The 15,967-nt window shown below is 44.9% G+C and overlaps 1 protein-coding gene across 2 annotated transcripts; it reads right to left on the bottom strand.

The window, feature by feature from the left end:
• Window positions 1-2,376: 2,376 nt before the first annotated feature.
• akap1b (A kinase (PRKA) anchor protein 1b) lies at window positions 2,377-15,617 on the bottom strand. 2 transcript variants are annotated; one of them, XM_029517995.1, is made up of 12 exons: window positions 13,434-14,253; window positions 10,368-10,525; window positions 8,427-10,027; window positions 7,201-7,325; window positions 6,778-6,904; window positions 6,571-6,698; window positions 6,308-6,485; window positions 6,067-6,217; window positions 5,910-5,977; window positions 5,748-5,821; window positions 5,605-5,670; window positions 2,377-5,295 (listed from the first exon to the last, which is right to left on the bottom strand). In XM_029517995.1, exons 3-12 carry the CDS (start codon window positions 10,000-10,002, stop codon window positions 5,233-5,235), a joined length of 2,556 nt encoding a protein of 851 aa, XP_029373855.1. In that variant the 5' UTR covers window positions 10,003-10,027; window positions 10,368-10,525; window positions 13,434-14,253; the 3' UTR covers window positions 2,377-5,232. The 2 variants fall into 2 exon arrangements, with proteins under 2 accessions (XP_029373855.1, XP_029373853.1); XM_029517993.1 differs by lacking the exons at window positions 10,368-10,525; window positions 13,434-14,253 and adding an exon at window positions 15,489-15,617.
• Between the last annotated feature and the right edge of the window lie 350 nt (window positions 15,618-15,967).

The following is a 15,967-nucleotide window of genomic DNA, read 5'->3' as shown; positions in this document are numbered from 1 at the left end:
TCAAACTATATATATATATATATATATATATAATATATATATATATTTAAATTTTATTCATTTAATCAATCATGTGCAACTACAAATTCATGCAAAAATACGACTTGGCTTTTAAAATATATTTTCAATATAAATAATTACATTTCAAATTCAGTGAATAAGAAACAAAGGAGAATTTTTATGTTGACACACTCAAGCCACCATATATTTGAGGCCGTTAAAAAATTAAATAAACTGAAAGAAGTAAAATGATTTTTGGTGGATTTTCTCTTTTCATTGTGAATATTCAAAGTGACGTAGCGGTTTATTTGTTGTTGTGTCATGAATGTACATAAACTGAGCTGAAGCCATTTAGCACCAATGAACTGTTTACTGTGAGCTGCTCGTGATGTAAGAATGTACGTCATATCAAACACATCAGCAGCTCGACGCCACATCACGTTTTAGAGTCGATTTCACCAAAATGTCAAACAGGAAAAAGAGTCAAAACATTTAACCTTCTCTAGAAAAAACCTTTTTTTTTGTTGGTTGTTTTTAGTGATCACATCCTTTTATTTTCAGTGAAGTTTTTCTTCAGTCATGGATGTAATTGTGCTGATCCTCGTCTGATTTATTCATGAATTACATTTGTAAATATATTAACATGACCATTAAAGTTTTTTTTTTCTATGAAGAAAACCTGTTTAACTGTGATTTGATTGAAATTTCCCAGAGCTATAAATTGAACGTTTTTTTTTTAAAATATAGTTTCTTTAAGCTTTAAACTTTAATACCTTTTAATTTAAAACGTCTTTAATCAGTGGTGTAGTCTACTTTTTTGTAGTGTTATACTTGTACTCATCCATCACTCTCACTAATGCAGAGAATGCATCTTGAGACTGGTTGTGTTATCAACATGTCACACACACACACACACACACACACACACACACAGTATCTCCTCCTCTCTGACATCGATCAGGTTAGCTGGTTCTAACCTGCTACAGCTAACCATGCTAACTTTACTTACCGGCTAACTTAGCGGCAGCGCCGGGCTCGTTCTGGGTCACCTTCTTCCGGTCAGCCGCCTCACCTGGCTGTTCTGGGTCACCTTCTTCCGGTCAGCCGCCTCACCTGGCTGTTCTCGGTCACCTTCTTCCGGTCAGCCGCCTCACCGGGCTCGTTCTCGGTCACCTTCTTCCGGTCAGCCGCCTCACCTGGCTGTTCTGGGTCACCTTCTTCCGGTCAGCCGCCTCACCTGGCTGTTCTGGGTCACCTTCTTCCGGCCAGCCGCCTCACCTGGCTGTTCTCGGTCACCTTCTTCCGGTCAGCCGCCTCACCTGGCTGTTCTGGGTCACCTTCTTCCGGTCAGCCGCCTCACCTGGCTGTTCTCGGTAACCTTCTTCCGTTTTCGGTCACCTTCTTCCGGTCAGCCGCCTCACCTGGCTGTTCTGGGTCACCTTCTTCCGGTCAGCCGCCTCACCTGGCTGTTCTCGGTCACCTTCTTCCGGTCTCGGTAACCTTCTTCCGGTCAGCCGCCCCACCTGGCTGTTCTCGGTCACCTTCTTCCGGTCTCGGTAACCTTCTTCCGGTCAGCCGCCTCACCTGGCTGTTCTGGGTCACCTTCTTCCGGTCAGCCGCCTCACCTGGCTGTTCTCGGTCACCTTCTTCCGGTCTCGGTAACCTTCTTCCGGTCAGCCGCCTCACCTGGATGTTCTTCTGTCGTTTCCGTGTTTAACTTTCTGACTTTAACGGCAGACTGATCAAACTGACAGAGAAACGAATAATTTCGCGGGCTTTGTCGGAGCCGAAAAAAATGTTTTGCTATTGCTTAGCAACGGGTCACAGACCACAGGCGACGGAAACTCCAGAGGGCCAAAAGTGAAATGGGCCTTAACGCAGAAAGGGCGAAGGAGAGATGATGTAGATGATGTAGCTGCTCATCATGGGCACCGACCTCTCCTTGTAGGAATACGGTGTATACCAGCGTATCACGTACACGACACCGCTGTCTTTAATAGTCTGCCACCAAAACATGAAATCACGAAGGCCCAAATTGCTGCTGCTGCTGCTGCTGCAAAAAGGCATTTTAAATAGTTTAGGGTCCACAACTTTAAAATAAAAACAGTCAGTGTCATACAGACATATTAAAATTAAAGTTTTATGGTATGCTATAAAGTGTTTTATGCTCTTAAAGCCTCCAGTTGCTCATGTTGCAGTAAATGAGCAGTTCCTGTGTTAAAGCATCACATAAAGTGTTTCTGCTGAACATTATGATGTCACAGCGAAGTTGACCTTTTAACATTTGAACTTAAAATTCATCCTCTAATTTACTCCTAATATATTTTGATTTAGAATTAATTTTGATGAACTCAAAAGGAAGACAAAGAAAGAAAATCACTTTCAATAACTTTTATTTTTTTCCCTAATAGATCTGTACAATCAGCAAATCAAATGTAAGATGAGTCTAGCAAAAACTGATCTGTACATGTTAAATGCTTTTTGGGCACAACAGCTTAACACCCATTTAAATAATCAAATGATGACTTGTCTAGCTGTGCAAACACTTCAAAATCAGTCCCACGGCGTGAGAACATTGAGTGACGGACTGAAAGAGGGGCGGCAGGAGGGAGTAAACCAAACCAAACCAAACAAACAAAAAAATAAAACAATGTTCCCTTTATATCGCTTTCTCTCCAGTGTTATAGAAAAGTACAGTCAAATATCTTATTTACAGAGAAATGAACAAAACTCTAGAGGGTCTCTGGACAGCTTCGGGGGGGGGGAGTTATGGTGGTGTAGTTAAAAAACAAAAACAAGATAGCAGAGTTAACGTAAAACAATGCACACGAGCCAAGAACAGACAATATGGCTACTGCTCCATTTCCAGCACCAACATCTCTCATCTTCTACACGCATCTAAGACCCCCCCCCTCCCGATTTCCTCAGCCATCACCTTCTCAACCGTTCCTGAGATTCATTATTGTAGTTATGTATTATTGAAGTGTTCACCTGTTGCATCTGAAAACTGTTACCTTGTTCTTAGTTGTGTTATAACATTTAGATAACACATATATCACCCCCCCCACATTTCTTCTGCCCTCCAATCATCCATATAAAGCTGCCTTATTGCTAGAGTAACATTGACTTCATTTCCACTGAAAACATAAACACGGATTTGATGTAATTAAGAATTAGAGTCATCGTGGATGTGAATCCCTTTTTTTTTTTTTTTTTCCTGTTCAGCCCCCCGCCCCAATCTCTGCCAAGGCTGAATCTGGACATTCCTATAAAAGAGAAGTTCAAACAGAGACGGTCTGACTTCACGATGCTGGACGAACAAGAGACAAGTCTAGATCCAGAATGTTGTTGGTGTTTGTCGGACTGACTGACGGCTCAGCAGGACCCGGATCTCCCAACGTGGATCAGCACAAAGACCATCAGCCCGATCTTTAGTCTAAATGCTCCTGAAACCAGCAAACCAGGACTTCCTGAACTTTGTGATTCACATCAAAGCAGCAGCAGCCACCCTTAGCCCCCCCACCTGGGCCCAACATCCAACCATGTGTGAAACCTGCTAATTTTATTGGTTCACTCAAAACAGTCAGCCAATCAGAAGCAAGCGGGCCTGCACATCTGTTCTGATTGGCTGCCTCAACATGAGACTAGAACACACTGGCCCTTTAATAGAAAAGGTGTAATTTGTTCAGGTTCCTCCAGGAGATTAGATGGTCTTAATCAGCATCCATCATTTGATCAAACAGGAAAATTAAGGTTTATAAATGACACAAAAGTGATTTCTCAGCTTTAACTCCACGTGAACGCAGAACCAGGTCCAGCTGAGCTGCTTCAGACAACATCACAAACCAGATCTGGATCATTAACAGGTCTACACTGAAGACCAGCACTGAGAACCGAACCCCCCCCGTCAATCTGTAGTGGTTCAGGTCTTTGTGGTCCTCAGAGGCAGACTCTGGTCCAGATCAGATGGATCTTTGGGATAAAGATTTGAACCAGAGTCCATTCAGTTTGTGACCAACATGAGACCACAGAACTTCAGCAGCTTCGTTCCCTTAAATTAATTTAAACACCAACCGACCACTTTATTAGGAACAGCTCACTAACGGAACCTGGTCAGGACTCAGACCAGGACTGAAGTCAGGCTGGGTCCCTGGATGCAGACCTGACCAGATCCAGATCCACTGCATCCTCCTGTCTAAGGTCTGGACCCTGATGTGTTCTTTCAAGTTCCTGACCTGTGAACGAGCAGGTGTGACTGACAAAGTGGTCGGTCCTGACAAACATTTTGGAGCTTGCATTAAAAATAAAACAAAGTGTTTAGTGATTGGAAGATCGTGGCAATGCATGTCAGTCGTGGGTTGCCGTGGCAACAGGCTGTCACAAAAACTCATCTGGGAAATGTAACTTTGAGGAATCTTGTCCGAACTTTTAGTTCCAACAGGAAAAGTTTTCAAATTCCCGCTTTGTCGTTTTCTTGAACGCAGCATGAAGTGGCGGAGGGAAGTGAAGACCTGTGTCCTGGATGGAGGGGGGAGTGGAGACCCCCCCCCCCCCAAAAGAGGGGTCCATGTCTGCAGGACCTGCAGGTCCTTCACCCCCCCTCCCTCCTGTGTAGTGGTATCACCCATTCTCTGCAGTCTTTCTGCTACCCCCCCCTCCTCCATTAAATCCAGACCCGAAATCTGCTGACCAGACTCAGACTGACAGACAACTACAGTCCAGGTGTCAGTTTAAAACCAGTGTGAGTGCCCCCTCCCCAGAGCACGATGATCCTCAGGGGACATGTGAAGGCCCAGAGCAAAAATTAAGGTGAAATGGGGAAGGAAGGGAAAAAATATTGGCTGTACCTTTATTATTTAATTACAATATAGATTTTCTTTTATAAAATTTTACAAGCGCCTCTTCCCGCCCTCCTCCGAGGTCTTTCTGTACAGGAGGGGAGGAGGGGGAGGAGGAGGAGGGGGGGGGGGGGTCATCTTATTCTGAAGCAGTGCTCTTCTTGTAGTTTATGCCTGCAAGTGATTTTTAATTTCTTTTCAAAAAGACCAAAAAGGAAGGAAGGGGGACGGGTCAAGGACAAAAACAAAAACAAAAACAAAAAAAAGAAAAACAATCTTAGATCCAGTGATGGAGCTGCGACCGCTGGGACCAGGACCCCCCCTGCCCCCACCCCCAGTCAGGGGAAGGGGGGGAGATCAGGTGCAGGTGTCACAGTCAGGAGACATCCGGCTTTCAAAATCCTTCCACCCAAGATCCCAGACCTCGGTCCGCCAGAGTACGGTTCACTGAGATCACCTTAAGGACGAGACACATTCAGGTTATACACAGACACACAACCTTTGTACAACACATCAGATGTGTTACATTCGCTAGACATTTTCCCCATCAGGGACCAACAGGACGAACTAAAGCTGCGTTTACGTGACTGTTTTATTTCGTCTGCATTCAGAAGCCTTTTATTTTGAAAACCCGAGAGTTTGTGCTGTCATGGAGGAGAAGGTGGAGCCAACCCACCCTGCTTCCTGTGTTAAAAAAAAAAAAAAAAAAAAAAAGCCATTCATTTGTCATCTACACTCAGCACTTCCTGTACAGCTGGCAGCATACCTCGTCTCCAACCATGTTCCACAGGTGGACCAACGGGAGGCCTGTGTTGTTGTCATAGTTCGATACCTGCACTCAAACAGACAAATGAATAAACGATGAGCGCCAACGCTTGGGGGCAGTTCAACCGAGGAAGCAAGTCTCACCTGCGCGAGCAACGCCACCCCCCTGGTCAGCTCCTCCAGCGCCGACGTGGCCTCAGGTGAGAATCGGTCCTCGCCTGGAGACAGACGGAGACAACAAAAGATCAACCAAAAGATCTGCTGCTCTCAGACGGACCCAAACAAACTTGGATCAGAGGCTTCTACCTGGAAGTGGAGCGATATTGTCCAGCAGAACTTCTGCTCCTTGAAACGGTAGCGTTACAAAATCGGATCTAGAAAAAATAAAAACATTTTTAAAAAATGGAAGATGTTCAGTTGGAGAAAAATCTGTTTTCCCATCTTTGATCAACAGTCATCTGACCTTATCTGCCGCAGCGAGTCAATCTTCACTCTGTCGTAGCCGCCGTAGTCGACGTATCTGATCTCCACCTCGTTTGTTTCTTTGTAGAAGGTGATGACCTGAGCTCTCCACCAGGCTCCTTCCACTGCAGGAGCTGCACAGATCACACCAACTGCACACAGACACAAATGGAAGTGAATAACCCTCCCGTGAGCTGAAGACATTTAAAGATGATGCTACTTGAAGCCGTCAACCTGGTTACCTTCAGCAGGCGAGGGCAGGGCCGGAGTTCCTGGCTGGGAGTAGCAGAGGAACATCTGCTGGTCGAGGCTGCGCAGAGCGTGGTAGGTGGGGTGGGTGTGCTGCTGGACGAAAATGTGCCCGGCGGACACGATGTTCACCACGATCACCTCCACCGTCACTCCGCTGGGGAGCAGAAGCTGAGGAGACAGGACAGGAGCCATTACTGTGACGGTCACAGTCAAACCACCGAACTGGCTCCCGTCATGGACAGCCCAGCCTTACCCAGGAGGTCATGGGAAGTGACGGCAACGTGAGCGGTGGCGGTGGAGGTGCGTAAAGGTTTGTCAGGTCCAGATCTTTAAACTTCTTCCCAATCAGTGCCAAAGCTTTGTCAACCTGCTGCTGCATACCTAGACAGAGATGACCAATCAGTGAACAATCAGTGGACCTCAACAGGAAGAGGAGGAAGAGGAAGACTGGCTCACTCACCCTCTATGTGACAGATCTGGAACTCCTGAGTGTAAGGCAGGGTGGAGATATAGATCTTTGCTCCAGAGCTCTGCTTGAGGAAACTCACGAATCTTCCCTGTTTCCCAATTAACCGTCCAACAAGATGCTGGAGGACAGAAAGTCCCAAAGAAGAACTGCGTGAATTTACCAGTTCTCCATAATCTGCTATTTTAAATTAAAACTTGTGGCTGATTTCATTATTAAAGAGGAAAATAAAGTGCAATTTAGGAGGATTGTGTAATTGCCAACAATACACATTAGATGTACTGGCATACTTTTGGCAGCAATTCAACCTTGTTTATGACAAAAAAATAAATAAAATAAATCAACGCTCAGTTTGTGGCGCAAAAGCCTTTTACATTATATTTTAATGCAGCATTGAAATTTGATGTCTTGACTCACCTTTGGCACTTCGATCTCCCAGATGATGAGCTCGGAGGTCAAAGAGGAAGCGTTGTTGCTCTGGCTTTCCCCGATGCCCATGGTGCAGCCACTGTCCACAGAGTCCATGCTGTTCACATCGGAGCCTGGATGGACAGATTGACAGACAGTGATTAGCTTGAGAGGCCAATTATGATTTTACAGTAACATAAATGTTATGGAGGAGAGAAAAAAAAAAACATCTGATTTTAGCAGTGTTAACAGCCATCAAGGCAAACTGGTTTTCAGAATGTCAGGTTTCTGTGGCTCAGGAGGTAAAGTGGGTCGACACCACATGTCTCTCCTCCTCAGTAAACATTTTTCTGAGTCTTCAATACAACATGTTTATTTTTTAGATTAGGAAAATGGATCATAAAGCAGGAGATGGATTTGGGGCAGTGCTAACGGGTGATGTCAGGAGCTACGAGTACTGGCTCCCTTTGTAAAGCACCTGGAGTGGTTGATAAGTCCAGAAAAATGCTTTAAGTGTTGTGCATTTACCATTTGCATTGCGCAACCAGATAAGCTGGAAGCAAAGTCTCTGTCCTCATGTCCAACAAGGACAGAAAGACTAGACAATATCAGACGAGGCTGAGACGATATTCAAAGTGAGAGGTAGATATATGCAGCAGAGAAAACCAGGAGCAGAGAAGTCACCAATACTCCCAAACAAATGAGGATGGAGGTAGGAAGGCCATGACCATTAGGTATCTGACAGAGGAAGAGCAGGTGAACGACAGTCCTGCATCTCCTTAGACCACCGTTAGGCCAACTATCTGTTCTGGTCATACCAACCAACAAGGCCATTCTGCTCAGGGAGTATTTCAAGAAACCGGGAGTGGAAATCCAGCCTCAGGGAGGAGGATGAGTATTCTGAGCTTGGCCGGATCAGATTCCACAGAGGTGTTACACCAGCTGGCTGGGCTGGAAAACCACCGCAGGGAATTATTCTCAGATCAACTGATGGGTGGAGAACAGGCCATGGGTTAGATCCAAGGCGAATTATAGCAAACACTACTGGACCTAATAGGTGATGGCATCCAGGATGGGATGTGTTGAACAGCCTTTGAATGTAAGGACAGAAAGTGAATTGAAAAGTGGTCAAAATGGAGATTCAATGTTGGTTCAGTGGGATGATTTGGGGGAAAGAGACTTTTCTCATAAATCTGGTGATAAGCAAAAATAATATTAAAACATCAACATCTCACCTCCAGACTGGTCCGTCTCCAGCTCACAGGTCCCATGAGCGCCGTTCCTCAGGCCCATCCCGTTGAGCCCCTTCATCTCACAGACAGCATCAACCGAGTTTTCCTCAGTTGTGGACAAACCCATTGCCTCTGTGGTGGTCTCCACCAGCGACTGAGGCAGTGTGGCTTCTTTTGTTGACAAGTCTGTAATTTGAATCACATCCATTTGGTTGTCGAACATGCTGTTCTGGAGGTCCTCGCTGCTGACGCCGTCCTCTGAGTGGCACGTGCTGCAGGCGGAGTCCTCAGCCAGCACGGCCCCTTCGTCGGCTTGTTTGAGTTTGGCGTTTAGCAGCGGGACACTTTGTGCTGCTGCTGCTTCGTGTGATGGCGTTGGCCAATGGCCTCTCTGTGCAGCGTTTGTTTGATGTGCCCTTTGACTGACCTCAATGGGCTCCCACACCGGAGCTGAGGAGCATCCATTAAGAACCCCTTTCTCTGCGGCCTCTGTCGACTCGCAGCTGATCTGAGAGGAGCTTGTCAGTAGATGTTGGTGCTGCTGAGCTGCTGTGATTGCTTCCTGTTGTGAGCATAGTCTGCTGCTGTCTGTGATCTGGCACCTGGAGACACCAAGGACCTCCTGGGTGGCTGCCGAGATGACCTCACATATGAGTCCAGCTGCCAGAAGCTCCAGATCCTGCTCCTCTCCACTGCTACAGTGTTTCTGGATGTTCTCGGGGGTCTCTGATGTGGTGATGGAGTCTTGAACGGCGGTTAAGGCCGTGGAGGTCGGGCCCTGGGTAGAAGGTGTGCTTGTCACATGTTGTTGGAAATCCTGCGTCGAAGGGGGCGTCTCCAGAGAGTCGGCCTCTGATTGGACCCCTCTCAGCACTTTGGCTGGAGTAACTGCACAAACAATCATCTCATCTTGTGTATTATTGGTACTGTGGTGCTTTGCGACCTCTCCCTCTGGCTCGGGCCTCTCTGCGTCTGACAGGTAGGCTGCTGTGGAGGAACTGGTGACTTGATTGGACCGGCAGGGTACGATCACCTCTTCTACTGAGGCTTCTGGAAGAGGAACCAGATCTTTGATTTGGTGTTTCTCTGGCTCCGTTACCAAAGCAAGTGATGAGCTTTCCTCTGGACCTTTATGGTCTTTCAACGACATCTGGAGGCCATCTTCTTTACCAGGTGATGGTGCAATCACGACTGGTTTATGGACGACTTCTGCTCTTACTCTGTCAAAGTGAAGAGCAGCTTCTCCCGAACTTTGTTCTGGTGAAGATGCTGCTTCAGTGTTCTCCTGCACATGACGATGGGAGATATTTTCCCGTTCTGCTCTCTGGTTCGTCACCTTTGCAGGTCTGTGAGTGGGTCGTTCCGTGTCATTTGTGGGGGATACAGAGCATTTTTCCACCAAACCGTTGCTACCCTCTGATGGAGAAGTTCGGAGGCCCACAGGAGTTGGGGGCCCCCCCTCTGGGCTGTCGTGAGTGACGAGGCGCTCTTTCTTCCGTGAGATGTACCAATACCAACCGATTAGTGCAAGTACTCCAGGAAGTGTGTAGGGTACAACAGAGCGAAACCTCAGCGGCATTTCCTCAGGACACTAACAGCTACACCTGAAGGACACAAAGACAGAAAAACATCAAATCACTGAATACAAAATGCAAGAAATATGGAGTGTTTTAACTACACACTGATTAATCTGTTTTTGTGTAATTGGAAACATCTCATGTTCCTTCTCCCGAGGATATGTCACAAAAACATCATCTGACATCACTATAAAAAGCGATTTTGGCAGCAGATATTTCAGTAGTGATGATTAGTTTAGCATTTTATTTTTAATGCCAAAGGAAAAAAAAAAAAAAAAAAAAAACTATTATGAGGTCTTGGACCAAAAACGAACAAAACCAAAACACAAGTACCAATAATGCAGATTAATCCGTAGACACTTTTTACCTTTATGAAAGTTTACTTAGACAACAAACTCAGTGACAGCTGTGATTCTTTTCCACTGTCCTTCCACTTGGGAGTAATTAGACCAACTGGGTGTCGGCATCATCATCCGCATCCCCAAAGCTCTAGATCCAGATTAAAGCCACCCTGGAGGTTTCAGACTAAAAACAGATCCAGCAGCGTTTAAGTCTCCGTTTAAAGGGCTCAAAAACTCAGAGTTAAGATAGGATAGTGTAGAGAGAGAGGAAAGAAAAAAAAAAAAGAAATTCAAAAGAATTTCTCAGAACCAAAGCAACAATAAATTTTGAATTTGGCATATAATACAACGCATTATAAAATAGTCAAACATTAAACAAGCAATAAATAACTTAATTGTATTGTTTGAGGGTTGTCAGTTCCTATCAAACTCTGCTGATATGCTCCCAACAAACTTTTGTACATTCCCAAGATAACGTGCCAACTTTTAAAGTGCTAAGGTCATGAAAAGTTTATGAAACCAAACATGGGGTTATGCTGCTCCCAGGATTGCAGCAAACAACAGGAGACCTCACATTAGAGAAGTCTGCTCATTTTTTTTTGGTCTCTCAATATCAACAGGAACATTTTTAAAATCGATCATTCATGCAGTCATGTGTGCTGATGTGAAAATGTGTTGTTTTGTTTGATACTGGAACATTAATATGTAAATGGGACTTTATAAATTTGACAAAAGCACAGCCGGCAGATTTGAGATGGTGTTTGTACAAATTAAGCAAATATAATTTGATTTTTTAAAATCGATTTTATCCTTTACTTTGCACGATTTAGTAACACGATTAAATGCCATGTTGCTCCATAACATTATGTAAATTTTAGTGGAGTGAGAAAGAGAGAGAAAAAGACTGGCCTTTGCATACAGTTTTCAAATTATGCAAACAAAAAGACAAATGCTCCACTGACTGTACCAGTAATTCTTATGGTGAGTAAAAATAATTTCCATGTTTTTTTTTTGGAAAATTGGAAAAAAAAAAAAATTAGAGCATGATATATTAAGAAAAGAAAATCAGAGATACTCCAAGATGTCCAAGGATTAATTATTGACCATCAGCGAACATGATGGCGAATTTCTGTTCAGTCTATATATGGTGATCTGTCTTGAGAGACAGCGAGCACCAGGGAACCTGGACTTTCGACCTCCACAGTTGTTGGCTGTGCCACCTGCTCTACGTCATCAAATGCTGGCAAACAGCAGATCTGAGAAACGCGCTGGATGTGAAGTGACAACAGAAAAAGTTGCTGTGTTTCTTTCTTGCCTTGGTAAGGAAATAAAAGTTTAAATTGACACGCAGCTTTAGAAAAGATTCACTGTTATTGTACACCATGAATTAAGGCCTGAAGGGTCCATGAAGTCAGCTCTAAATCGGGACTCTCCTCTTTGAGTGTCAGTATTTGGATGAGAAGGTGCAAACATGACTGTACTGGGACTGAACCCCTTGTCTTGAATAATAAATAGCCACTGACACTTATTCTCCATGAGGTGGCAAAGACCAGATCATCATCATTATAAAAACTGCAGGGCAATTTTACACCTAAACAAAAAAAAAAAAACAAAAAAAAAAAAGTTTGTGCTTCATGACAGAGTCAACACAAATTTAAATGATCCTTAATTGACTATAAATTTTGGGTTTGGACACTTGACACATGAATGGCAAAGGACAGCGGTTTGTGAAAAATATGTGCATGCAAATCTGTGTTGATTTGCCCTTTTCAGCTTTATAAAGTGCATATTTTTATACAAGGTGACAGAGTCAGTCTGTGAGCTCCAGAAAACAACATTAACCATATGCCAAAAACTGATGCTACAAAATTTCTTTACTGCTTTGAGCCAATTTCCTTCAGTGGTTGTTGGCATTTAAAACATGTGATGATGCACAGGGTCAAATATCAATGAAAAGGTTTTACAGCTGTTTGCACCAACTGTCAGCCTGACAATAGCACTAAATGCAAGCACAGAACTCAGTGACTGGAAAAGGCCAGCATAGTTGAGCCTCATATCAGGAAACAAATATCACAGAACTGCTGCTTCTCATCAAAGCTCCTGTTTCTATAGAAAAATCTACCAAGCGGACCATTTAAAGCTGTTCAGACATTAAAGTAGAATTGGGGGGCAAAAAAAGAGCAGGGACAAAGTAACACAGCTCAGCTGATAAGGAATCTTAAAAATCTAAGAATTAAGCTCTCTTTAAAAAGTTGAAATTGGCCTCAAATGCAAAATGCAAATCATAAAGCAGAGCAATTCTTTAAAAGCAACAGGCTTTTAGTTACAGGCAACCGCAAAACTAAGTCCAAGCATCAGCAGAGTAAAGTGGACTGTCCCTGTCCACTGTGGAAGTGGGTGAGTGGTATTTGCAAAATGCTCCTGTCAAATGAGAAATTGGTAGCTCAGTTCTGTAAAGATTCATTTAAGCAGAGTCTTCCTCTGAACTGGAGAGATGAAGAGGCTGCAGCAGACACTCCAGACTGGGTGAGCTCAAAACCGTGCAACATGCCATCAAGGTGGGCAGCAACTTACATGAACTGACATAAAAATCCTTATTGTTGCACGTTGTTTACAGCATGCACAGTGCAGCTGTGTGACTGTGTGTTGCCTTTGTGCATGTACCAGTTATAGGTTATGCTTGATCTGAGCGAGGCAGCACTGTATAATGCATCAAAATCAATGAGGAGTTTGAATGAATGATGTACTGGCACTTCGACCACATTCACAAAAAACTACACGACACTGCTAAAAGTGACCGCAGGACCTTCACCTGCTTTGATGAACATGCAACACAATCCCACAATGGAGCTGGCGACCCCACCTAAGCTGCCACTGATGAGCCTGTGTGCATGCATGTGCCCATGAAATGGTGGCCCACACCACATTCACCTTGGACAAGGTTAAAATAGAAGTTACAGGCAGTCAAACAAATCCAGTGCCGTCCTCACAGGCCGTCAGACTGGTATTCCTCTGTGCTGCACCTGACCTCACAGCGGAGGGTCACACCGTGACCTTGGTGGCTCAGATAGGAGCGTTCAGACTGTACTTACATGCCATGTGGCCTCACGCCAACCTGACACCGTTTTCTGCCCCCGTCCCGCACGATTTCCTGCCGAACTTCTGCTTTAAGGTCCCTGCACTGACCCCAGGTCGATCACATGTGATTTGAGACCCATGATTGATCATAATCAGCTGAAATCAGACGGATCAGCAGTGAAACTCCACTTTTGCTGTTCCAACAGGCGTGAGGCGTTCACAGGTCACAGGAAAACTCACGCTTGAGGGTCACATTTTAACACAAACAAAGCCTTTAACACAAATATGTGTTAACCGAATTGTGGTTGAGTTCGTGTTGTAGCTAAATAAATGCAGAAATATATCGAAAGGCTCCGTGTTAGCCAATAATTTGTTCAAGTTAGCTCGAAGTCTGGCAGCTAAACTGTTAGATTTAAGTTTAAACTGAAATAGCATCGATGCTAGCTACGGCAACGTGCTAATCCGTCCACGAAGCTAACAGACAACCGAAGCACCGTAAAAATAATCGTATTATTGTCTTTTCCAATCCCGACGGGGCACGACCGGGGTGGGGGGCAGCTCCTGGTCCTCCCCTGTGGGTCGCTCACACTCGACGGATCCAGATATCAACTTTCAACGGCGACTTTTTAAGATAATGCCGGCTCGTTTTAGCCAAACTCCGTTTGTGTGCAGGAACAGACGATCCCGATGGCACTGTGTGGTTTGGTTTAATATTATAACCCACACACAATAATAACAACAGCAATAATGATAAATAAACCGTAAAACACCGGTTTAAGTGAGCTAGCTAGCCCGGCTAACCCACTAGAGGCACACCGTGACACTGCACTTAGAACCGGGGCAGCTGGACGTCTCCTCCCGCCGGAGCTGGAGCTCTGCGTTTCTAATACAAAATTTATTTTAAACATTTCCCCATTCAAGTTCGAACTAGTTATTTAACTTCATATTTCGATTTAAATACCTTAAATAGGTTCTCTGAAGACCCATCCAAAAAAAATAAAGAACCACGAAACTGGTCAGAATCATTAATAGAAACAGAAACTCACTTCGAGCCGCTGGCTGTCCGAGTCAAACGCCGAATTCAGCCGAAACAGAGAATATTAAATGGAAATACAAAATGAGTGGGTTAAATGTGGAGCTTTTACCGCCCGGACCGGGTTAAAGCTTGAATCGGTAGAAAAATGAAGGGAGTCCGGCGTGAATGAAATCCACCGACCGGACGTTAATTCGGGATAAAAGCGCGTCTTGAACGGGAGAGAGGCCTCGGTGCAGCGGGTTAAACTAACCACAGTATTATTCATATTATTAGGCTAAAAGGAGAATAAACACAAACCCAAAAGAGGATTCCGATTTCCACCAGCTCTCCCATTCACCGCATTATTATTATTATAATGATTATTATATTTACGGCCCGATGAGCAGGACTGATTAAAATGAATTAAAATCTGTGTGTCTGACTTCAGACTCTTTCAGGCCCGGACATAACACATTGCATAACGCAGCCAGAGCCAGACTGACGCCGGTTAGAGGACGTTTTAAGCCCGAAGAGTCGCCCCCTGTCCCGGCTGGCTGGGCCTCATACCTCCCCCTCCTGTTAGCCTGCTAGCCGGCCTGGGGGGGGTGGCAGTGGGGTTGGGGATGATGTTAGGATGAGCCCTCCTCCCTCTCTTTGTGTTCAAGCTCTTGTGCACCAAATGGACACACAACGACAAACGACAGGTAGAGAAGGGGGCGAATTAGGCCAATTTAAGTTACACAACCCGGGACGGCGGCTAACCGGAGCGGGGAACTTCCAGGGAAAGGTGCGGAGGGAGGAGGAGGGGGGCTGGTTGGTCAATGACATGGGATCCATGCAAGTCAGCCTGCCGCAGACAGCTCACACTGAAACACGGCAACGTGTGTGTTTAACACCGAGTGTGTGTTTGTGTTAAAATAACACAATAAGCGATCTGAGCCACTAAAAGTCATGAGCATGATGCAGGACATGCTACAGCAGCTAGCATGCTGCCTCCCCCTCTCTTTCCTCCTAACTCGGCTTTTTGTTTGTGTTTTTTATTTTATTTACTTACTGTGTTTTTGTGTGTGGGGGGGGTTCTTCGGTGCCGCCACGACGGGAGCTGATGCAGTCACCGAGAGTTTTTCCCAACGTGTCCCCGTAGAAAGTCAACCTCTCCTCCCCACGTGTTGACCGACTAGCATCGGTCTTAAAAACACACACACACACACACAGGACGAAACAGCTGGGGAAGTCTCGCGATACTTCCCCTCTCCCAGGAAGTAGACACTCTCGCGTGAACTGAGAATGCAGTAAAAGGCACCGGGTTTATTTCACACGCGTCAAATAACTTAATGGAAAAGTGATAAAGCGGCTGAAAACTTCTTATTTCTGCTTTGTTTGGGTACGAAGAGAGCTGGAAGATTTACCTGCAGAGACCTGCAGCAGCAGAACAAGGTCAAACATGCACAAATCCAGCAGCACAACTGGGAGAAATGTCATTTCTGCAATGTACAAAATCAACACAAAATTTAACGGACATTCATCTCTAAT

The sequence above is a fragment of the Echeneis naucrates genome, chromosome 13, assembly GCF_900963305.1.
Source record: "Echeneis naucrates chromosome 13, fEcheNa1.1, whole genome shotgun sequence".
Classification (NCBI taxonomy): domain Eukaryota; kingdom Metazoa; phylum Chordata; class Actinopteri; order Carangiformes; family Echeneidae; genus Echeneis; species Echeneis naucrates.
The sequence above is the reverse complement of the archived record's forward strand: the minus strand, read 5'-3'. Positions and strand labels throughout refer to the sequence as shown.

What these genes read in the sequence shown, in the direction of transcription:
- akap1b (XM_029517993.1), bottom strand. Translation starts at nt 10,002, where the DNA reads ATGCCGCTGAGGTTTCGCTCTGTTGTACCCTACACACTTCCTGGAGTA. An exon ending in CACTTCCCATGACCTCCTGG is followed by an intron (nt 6,486 to 6,570) that starts GTAAGGCTGGGC and finishes CTGTCTCCTCAG; the next exon opens with CTTCTGCTCCCCAGCGGAGT. An exon ending in GACTCGCTGCGGCAGATAAG is followed by an intron (nt 5,978 to 6,066) that starts GTCAGATGACTG and finishes TATTTTTTCTAG; the next exon opens with ATCCGATTTTGTAACGCTAC.